The sequence below is a fragment of the Gadus macrocephalus genome, chromosome 8 (genome assembly GCF_031168955.1).
Source record: "Gadus macrocephalus chromosome 8, ASM3116895v1".
NCBI lineage: Eukaryota > Metazoa > Chordata > Actinopteri > Gadiformes > Gadidae > Gadus > Gadus macrocephalus.
In genome coordinates this window covers 7,549,162-7,558,948 of record NC_082389.1, presented here as the reverse complement: position 1 = coordinate 7,558,948, position 9,787 = coordinate 7,549,162, and the positions used below count along the sequence as shown (strand labels likewise).

The 9,787-nt window shown below is 47.0% G+C and overlaps 1 protein-coding gene and 1 long non-coding RNA gene across 2 annotated transcripts in view; both read left to right on the top strand.

Moving 5' to 3' along the window:
• The window catches only part of adcy1b (adenylate cyclase 1b), a 26,145-nt gene extending 22,289 nt beyond the window's left edge, over positions 1-3,856 (top strand). Inside the window, exons 11-17 of the mRNA XM_060058541.1 lie at positions 130-256; positions 824-940; positions 1,313-1,459; positions 1,568-1,666; positions 1,852-1,966; positions 2,297-2,421; positions 2,954-3,856. Coding sequence (XP_059914524.1) covers positions 130-256; positions 824-940; positions 1,313-1,459; positions 1,568-1,666; positions 1,852-1,966; positions 2,297-2,421; positions 2,954-3,412 — 1,189 coding nt within the window. The 3' untranslated portion in view covers positions 3,413-3,856. The remainder of the gene's footprint in view (positions 1-129; positions 257-823; positions 941-1,312; positions 1,460-1,567; positions 1,667-1,851; positions 1,967-2,296; positions 2,422-2,953) is intronic.
• A 2,937-nt stretch (positions 3,857-6,793) lies between these two features.
• On the top strand, positions 6,794-7,828 carry LOC132462312 (uncharacterized). Its single transcript, XR_009526797.1, has 2 exons — positions 6,794-7,056; positions 7,114-7,828. It is a non-coding gene; the product is annotated as an uncharacterized LOC132462312 (long non-coding RNA).
• The last annotated feature ends 1,959 nt before the right edge of the window (positions 7,829-9,787 follow it).

The window sequence follows — 9,787 nt, the reverse complement described above, 5'->3', positions numbered from 1 at the left end:
CGTTCAAAACATGATTTATTTGCTGAATAAACGGCCTGTGTATTTGAGAGGCCTCCTGTCCGCCCTCACCTCCCACGCCCCCAGTCTCCCCACTGGTGCTGACACACTGGGTGCTGGTCTCTCCCACAGCGGGGGGTCCCTCTACGTTCGCGGCTGTGAGCCAATCCTCTCCCTGCTGCTGTTCACCAGCGCCCTGGCCTTCCACTCCCGACAGCTGGACCTCAAACTGCGCCTGGACTTCCTGTGGGCCGTGCAGGTCAGGATAACGTGTGTGTCTCTCTCTCTCTCTCTCTCTCTCTCTCTCTCTCTCTCTCTCTCTCTCTCTCTCTCTCTCTCTCTCTCTCTCTCTCTCTCTCTCTCTCTCTCTCTCTCTCTCTCTCTCTCTCTCTCTCTCTCTCTCTCTCTCTCTCTCTCTCTCTGTGTGTGTGTGGTATACTTTTTTGTTCATTGTTTAGTAATTAATCGTGTCATCAGTTATTTGTCATTATGGGAAGACATTGTTGTGTTTGAAACCTCAACAGCATGTCTCTCAAAAAGATTTCATGAGCAAATGTAGCGTTGATTAACGATTTATGGTGCAGTATCGCCAACACAGAAGCCCATGGTGCATTCAGATGTACAAGCCCTATAGCACACAGAACATTATGTTGTGCAATGCAGTCCTTTACTGACCTCATGTGGTTAAAAAGGAGAACTGTAGCTGACGTTGTGCGGTAGTGCTTGCGTATCGTGTGTGCGCGCGTGTGTGTTTGCATACGTGTGTGTTTACATACGTGTTTGTGTGTGTGTGTGTGTGTGTGTGTGCGTGCATGTATCCCAACAGGCGGAGGAGGAGCGGGACGGCATGGAGAAGGTGAAGCTGGACAACAGGAGGATCCTCTTCAACCTGCTGCCGGCCCACGTGGCCCAGCACTTCCTGCTGTCCAACCCCAGGAACATGGTGAGACACCATGCACCCCACCAACGTACATGCAGACAGGGGGTCAGACAGGCATCCCTGCAGATAGACACACACACATTCCTTCTGGTAGACAGACAGGCAGGCAAACAGATCAACCCACACCAACAGACAGACAATGCAGTCCGATGAATAGACAAGCAGGCAGAGAGGCAGTAAGGCCAATCTACAGACAGACAGACAGACAGACAGACAGACAGACAGACAGACAGACAGACAGACAGACACACACACAGAGAAAGACAGATGGGCAGCCAGCCAGAGGAGAGGGTGACATCCACTCTCCCGTAGAGGGTGAGCTGGGGCATGTCGTTCCTCACCATTCATCACCTTGTTCTGCTCCTCCCCGTCCAGGACTTGTACTATCAGTCCTACGCACAAGTGGGCGTCCTGTTCGCCTCCATCCCAAACTTCAATGACTTCTACATCGAGCTCGACGGCAACAACATGGGAGTGGAGTGCCTGAGACTGCTCAACGAGATCATAGCTGACTTTGACGAGGTGATGTTATCATATCATTTATTATCATCATTATTATCATTATCATGAGTTATTTTGGAAGTTGAGTTTGTCCTGTCCGGTCAATGTAAACGTGCTTGACTGTTCCAGCTCATGGATAAAGAGTGCTATAAAGACATAGAGAAGATCAAGACCATCGGAAGCACCTACATGGCAGCTGTGGGTCTCCTTCCCACCATCGGTACAAAGGTATCGTTTTCCCCCCTGTGGATGTGTGCGTTTGTCTGTGTGCGTGTGCATTTTTGTGCGTGCGTGAATGGATGCGTGCTAGGCTACTTGTGATTGATTTAGTTACAGTAATGACAAATCCCATAGTTACTATAAATAATTTTGCGGGACAGTGTGTTCATTTTCTTCACACTCCTCCTCTTTAGGCTAAGAAGTCTGGGTACGACCACCTGAGCACCATCGCAGACTATGCCATAGAGATGTTCGATGTTCTGGACGAGATCAACTACCAGTCGTACAATGATTTTGTTCTTCGTGTGGGTGCGTATGTCAATGTTAGTTATCAGGCCGTTTACAAAGTAGACCAACAGAGTCAAATCAGTGCCATAAGTATTTGGAGCTTGCAGAAAAGTTTTGAGGTGGTTAAAAGGTTTCTTCCAGCTCAAAATACTTATGTCACTGACTTGATGACTCAATATTTGTATAACTGCCTGTTGTTCTTCATTGCAGCCAAAGAGGGCGCTGATGTTTCTATCTGGCTTTTTTTGTTTTTTTGTTTGTGTTTGTGTGTGGGTTTGTACGTGTGTCCATCTGTCTGTGTGCGTGCATGTGTGTGCTTGTGTTTGTGTCCGTGTGTGTTTCGATGTGCAGGTATCAATGTGGGCCCTGTGGTGGCAGGGGTCATCGGAGCCAGGAGGCCCCAGTATGATATCTGGGGGAACACGGTGAACGTGGCCAGTCGTATGGACAGCACTGGAGTCCCTGGGAAGATACAGGTACTCATACACAAATATACACACCACTATGATCTATGTCATCTCGAAAAAATTATGTTTAGAGACGATGGGAAAAGCTGATGTGCAATCTAATGCTTATGACCGTAGTGGCATATCATACAGCATGCCTATTGAATATCAGGATATCATCCATGTGTTTATGAATATCTGTACTGCCCCCTAGAGGAGACAATTCAATGATGGGGGCTTTAAAGCCAATGCTGTCTTCATCACAACCCTTTTCTTAATGGTGACATATTATACCAGGTGTGTGATTAGCTGTTACAAGGCGCTTTGAAGTAGGCGTGTCCACCTAGATGTATGACGAATAGTTGAGCAACGTTTACTAAAGTCTGCTTGGTAGGCCGGATCTATCCAGCATGCATCTAGGTGGACACGCCCACTTGTGATGTCAGAAGAGGCAGATTTTCACCATGGCTTGTAACTGCTAATCAAACTCACACCGGGTGGTATAATATGTCACCTTTAACGTGTTCCCTTGCGTTTCAACCCGCCAAATCCCTCTCTGCAGGTGACCGAGGAGGTGTACCGCATGCTCAACACCAACTACGACCTGGTGTGCCGCGGCAAGGTCAGCGTCAAGGGCAAGGGTGAGATGCTCACCTACTTCCTGGAGGGCAAGGTGCAGGGCGTCGGCACGGCGACCACCTCCTCGGTGATGCGCTCCGTCAGCCTGGCACGGCGGATACACTCGTGCGGCAAGGCCAGCGTCCAGACCAACCTGGAGAGTGTGTCCTCCATGGCCAGCCTGACCGTCCACTCCGCCATCGGGGGCAGCAGCGGGCAGCTACCGTCCTTCGTCGCCGGGGGCAACAGTAGCAGCAGCAGCCCAGGTCCCGCCAGGGGCCTGCCGTCCACCTGCGTGTCGGTGGTGGATGAGGACGAGGAAGAGGTGGGCGCGGGGAAAGGGTCGGACAGCGTGGGAGCCAAGGGGGTCGTGGTGGAGATGGTCGGGGACGGGGCGGTGTAGGTGTGTCGGGGGGGGGGGGGGGGCGGGGGGCGGGGGGGGGTTGGAGAATGATGAACATGTTCTGAGCTGGAAGCATCTGGTGGATGACCGTGGTGTGGTGAGGAGAGAGGAGATATTCAGATGTATTCTGTTGCCACTGCCTCTTTGTACAGATTCAAGAGTGTTTTTTTTTAATGTAAGACTGCCCTGGTCTGGAGATGGTGCATATGGTCCCTAGCTGCGGTTTTGAGAAGTTCCACTTTTTTGTAGGACGTCAACACGCCGAGGAAATGATTAGTCAAGAGATAATCTGTGGAGCTCAAATAAGAATCTCTTGGTTTTGTAACACGCTACAGACCAGAGGATGGGGCGTGGCGTTCAGGTGTACTGTCGTCTCCTCTGTGTATGTACTAACTTCTATCAGAAGGCATACCTGCAACCGAGTAATACACAAGACCCATCAAGCTATTGCTTTTGTACTGTTTGTTCTCACTCTATTTATGCCAAGGATACATTCCATCGATTGCAATTTAACAAAACATGAGTCATGTTACTATTTTTGTGGTTGTATGTAAGCATGCATGCGTACTTGTGTGTGTGTCAGTGTGTGTGTGCATGTGTGTGTGTGTGTGTGTGTGCATGTGTGTGTGTGTGCGTGTGCGTGTGTGTGTGACATACTGTATGCACGAGTGTGCTCTGCAATGAAATAGCACAAGGTACTGTCTTTTTTTATACTAACAATATAAAGCTCTCTTTGGATAACTTAAGCTTTTAAACGCGCAAATCAACAGTGCATGGCTCTCCAAGGCAGGATGGGCACAGGGGGCAGTACCACTCTCCGAGAGGATGTTCCCTGCTGGGTTAATAGTTCAGACTGGATGTGCACTCCCTCTGCAGGACAAGAGAGGGAATGAGTTGGTGTATTTATAGCATTTGGGTTCAGGCAGATAATTTTTTTTTTAGAAGGACTTATAAGAATTGCAGTCAGGTTAAAACTAAAGTATTTTCATCTTCGATTTAAAGGCGGAGAGAGAGTGTTGTGCACGCCCTAGGCAAGTATTACCACTGAAAAATTATTTCCAATGCATTTATTTATTGTCTATTTTTGATCATCATGAGCGCAGAAAGGAGAAAAAAAGAAGACACCTGTTATTGTTATCCACCGGGGGAAATCACTTCAAGTATTGATCAGTGACTGACTGTGTCTTCTAGTATGCCCAGTTCTGTGCAGTGTTCTTCTGTTGAATCGAGCCCGTATAACAAGTATTTGAAAATGCTGAAAGATCCACGACGCGACGCAGAGACCTTCACACCGCCTCTTGTCGGTCGCAGACCAACAGGTGTGCAAAGAGATGCAGTCCTTCTTCCAGAGGATAGCAAAGCTCCCCCTGTTTCTGCGGAGCTTCACGTCAACTAATTTCTGATTGGACGAACGGGAAAGGGACGTTGTTTTTTGATTTTATTTTCAACAGCCAGGCACAAGAATAAAAGGATTACATTAAAAGGATTACATCCGGCCCAATTAAATGGTTGGGAAACTCTTACAGTTTTCCGCATTACATTTGACTGCCTTTTGCAAAACATTGCAAAAGGCATTTATTTTTTAACATATTTTCAATGGGACAGGAATTATATTTCCAGATTTGGGTTAGGGTTAGGGTTAGGCTTGTGTAGATGTTACTTTGACATGGAAGTATAAATGCAGGCAGCTCTGCGAAGATCTGTCGTGTCACTGTGTCGCGACGTGCATCTTCGAAAACGTGCTGTGTCTAGATATTGAACCAGAACACTAAATCTTCAACTTCGACAGTCGGGCATGTGACCATTGCTTTAAGGACACAGTGGGAAGCACAGGATAAGGGGTAGTGGGGGGAAGTGATGTTGGCTGACCAAGGGAGCAATGCCTTCTGCTGTAGACGAGTGTGGGCTGCTATGGTAACACTAGTTAATGCCAAACCTGGACTGTTGTGAAGTAGTGTAGAGAAATGTGGCACCCAGAGGACATGCTCCCCTGCAGTAGGCTTACACACAACACACACATGCAGATGCACACACGGACGCACACACACACAGACACACACACACACACAAACACACACACCAAATAAGCTCACATACCACAACCAAACGCTCACAAATGCCAAGAGAATGCATTCATCAAGAAACAAATTTCCTACACTACCCCAATTTGACTACTCTCACATCCACAGCCCTCACATTCATTAGACGCACATCCACCACCCTGACAGTCACTACCCTCACATCCACTACCCTCACATTAATTTGACACACATCCACCACCCTGGCAGTCACTACCCTCACATCCACAACCCTCACATTCACTAGACGCACATCCACCACCCTCACATTCATTAGACGCACATCCACCACCCTGACAGTCACTACCCTTACATCCACAACCCTCACATTCATGAGACGCACATCCACCACCCTGGCAGTCACTACCCTCACATCCACAACCCTTACATTCATTTGACGCACATCCATCACCCTCAGTCACTCCCCTCACATCCACTCCCCTCACAGTCACAACCCACACATCCATTACCCTTACATCCACAAACCACAGTCACTACCCTCACATCCACAAACCACACAGTCACTACCCTCACATCCACTACCCTCACAGTCACTACCCTCACATCCACTACCCTCAGTCACTGCCCTCACATCCACTACCCTCACAGTCACTACCCTCACATCCACTACCCTCACAGTCACTGCCCTCACATCCACTCCCCTCACAGTCACAACCCACACATCCATTACCCTTACATCCACAAACCACAGTCACTACCCTCACATCCACAAACCACACAGTCACTACCCTCACATCCACTACCCTCACAGTCACTACCCTCACATCCACTACCCTCAGTCACTGCCCTCACATCCACTACCCTCACAGTCACTACCCTCACATCCACTACCCTCACAGTCACTGCCCTCACATCCACTCCCCTCACAGTCACAACCCACACATCCATTACCCTTACATCCACAAACCACAGTCACTACCCTCACATCCACAAACCACACAGTCACTACCCTCACATCCACTACCCTCACAGTCACTACCCTCACATCCACTACCCTCAGTCACTGCCCTCACATCCACTACCCTCACAGTCACTACCCTCACATCCACTACCCTCACAGTCACTGCCCTCACATCCACTCCCCTCACAGTCACAACCCACACATCCATTACCCTTACATCCACAAACCACAGTCACTACCCTCACATCCACAAACCACACAGTCACTACCCTCACATCCACTACCCTCACAGTCACTACCCTCACATCCACTACCCTCAGTCACTGCCCTCACATCCACTACCCTCACAGTCACTGCCCTCACATCCACTACCCTCAGTCACTGCCCTCACATCCACTACCCTCACAGTCACTGCCCTCACATCCACTGCCCTCACAGTCACTACCCTCACATCCACTACCCTCACAGTCACTACCCTCACATCCACTACCCTCACAGTCACTACCCTCACATCCACTACCCTCAGTCACTGCCCTCACATCCACAAACCACACAGTCACTACCCTCACATCCACTACCCTCACAGTCACTACCCTCAACATCCACTACCCTCACAGTCACTACCCTCACATCAACTCCCCTTAGTCATTCTCCCCACATCCACTGCCCTCACATCCACTGCCCTCATTCAACTTCCCTAGCAGTCATTCTTCCAACATTCACAACCCTTACATCTTTAAACTAGCACGAAAACCCCTCAAACTCACTATACTCACATCCACAACCATCATATATGTTCCACTCACATCCACTGCCCTCACATCCACCCCCCTCATTTAATACCCTGACATTCACTTTCCTCACATTCACTATATCAACTACCCTCAAATCCACCACCCACACACTGAAAATACGGAAGCTCTAAGAATGCACCAGGTGAGGTGAATAACTGGTTTACATTCAACCTCTGGAAATAAACGGTATGCCTATACAGTCACACATTTTCTAGGGGCCACAGACCTACCGGTGCATGTCTTTTAACTACTGCTGCAGTCTCTCAGGCCGCAAACTCATTAGCTGGGGAGCTGTATGTTATTTTCTATGATCTAAGACCCTGGGGTTTTGAGCTAGGTCTTTTGGGGTAGCCTCCATGGTATGTGCCGCGGAGATAATATTTGCTTATTCTAGAACTTTTTCTTGAAAGTGTACATACAACCTGGTTGGAGTTTTTTGCCTTATTATACAATAAGCTTACAGTGATTGAAACATGCCTTTTTAGATTATATTCTCTTTGATATAAAGACTATACTTTTTTTGTAAATAGCCAAAAAAGCTGTAAACTTTGTTGTATCTTGTACAGTGTAAAGTTGGGTTATTTAATATTTTGTAATAAATTCAATATTGGTGTACAAAATGTCAAGCTGTTTGTGGGTGGTTTGTTGAGGTTGAACTTATTCCTAAAATGCTCTACATTTAAAGTGTCTGCTGAGAACAGCTGGGGACAATTTGCTTTCAACTAGAATCCTCAGATCCCTGCTTAAATGGTGAATCCCAACATCATTCTTCTTAAAACAATAAACACACAAACCGAACATCTTAGATACATCCACATTTAGACAAGCATGCACATATTGATAACACCTGGGCAACATTTTAGTGATACACAGGAAATTGCTACCTGCGATATTAAAACCTGATATGACTCATGGTCGTAGTCCCTGGGTCGATATACGCAGACTTACGATTCGGAATGAGAAGGGCCCATGATTTCTCTTTAGTTGGACTTGGACGTCTGCCAGAGTTCAATCTGTGTCGGCATGGGCAATCATTTTCTCAGGCAAATGCATATGCCAATCATATACACACTAATACATACACCCACAATAATTATAATAGCATGGACATGCACAGACTTTATGAGGGGCAATGGCTCAGGCAATGAAGATGACCCCTCCCCCTTCTCTAAAAATGTCTTTCTCCGGGATTTTCCAACCAAACACGAAGCAAGAGTTCTCTGTATACACTCTAGTCCAGGGGTCTCAAACTCGCGGCCCGCGGGACGATATTTTGTGGCCCCCTACTTGATATCAAAGTTAAGTGTTAGTGCGGCCCGCACGTTAATTTATTTATTTTTTTAATTTAAAATAAATAAAAAAAATGTTGCCGAGTCGCTGCGCTTGCCCGTTGGCCTCATTTATAAAGCTTGCTGCGCACAAAAACCTTGCATAAGACGGAGGTGAAATGTGCTAGGCCAACGGTATGGCTTCTCCCAAGTCTGTGTGCGCTGGAGATACGCCCTTTCTGTGTGTATCTCTTTCCAAACACCATGCACTTGACCGGGTTCTCTCCTGTGTGACTCCTCTGATGTATTTCGATCTTGTTATGGGCAGGCCAAGAGGGAGAGACGTCGGAGAACCCGACACAGTCTATTCATAATATTGTAATGACCACGGAAGAGGCAGTGAATGAAGTATTGATTAGACAGCGATTTATTAGAAACCTAATAAATCGTTGGAACACGCAAGACCGGTAACCATAGCAACGCCGGTAAACAAACCTCGCGAAGCCCAATCCAGAGGTGCGTTCAAGTTCAGCGAACATAGGCGAACGTTCGCAACGAACGCGTTGACATTAAACAATTAATTTTGAACGATTTTTGAACACCGTTCTAAACAAGTTAGTGTACCCACTTACTGCGATATAACGTTCAAATCGCATTTTAGGATGCAAAAGACAACAGTTGAAGTAAGGGTGTAGATAGGCTATATGAAACGTTTTATCTATTGCTTTCTGTGTAGGAAAGGAGTAAATGATTTCAATATAGTTTAGTTTAATGCCATGGCAACAAATGTCACGTAGCCGAAGAGAGCACCGCGATCCATCTCTGTTTGTGGAGAACTACCTCTTCAGACAGTTTGCCTATGTTCGTAAACGTTTGCTTGCTTATGTTCGTTTAACGGAAAATGTTTAAAATCGTTCGCGAACGTTCGCCTATGTTTGCGATTCTGAACGCACCTCAGGTCTTACTGAAGGCATTTAATGGTCAAAATATTATTAATAAATATTCGAATATATTCGAATGTTAATATTAATAAACAAACGAACTTCAACTATGATTTTTGGGCAAAAGTCAAAGCCCTAACACACACACACACACACACCAACGTTTGCGGTGAAAAATGCTTCTGCACATTTCGACCCGTCTTCGCAAGGTTGTTGGGCGCAGCAAGCTTTATAAAAACTATATATATAAAGCCCTGCATGGGCCCTGCAGGAGCTGTGTGAGAGGAAGCGCTGCCAGGTCTCTGGCAGTAAGGAGTAGGCAAGAAAAGCCATATGTTCAGAAGGACACTTCATGTTCTGAAGAAGGTTCAT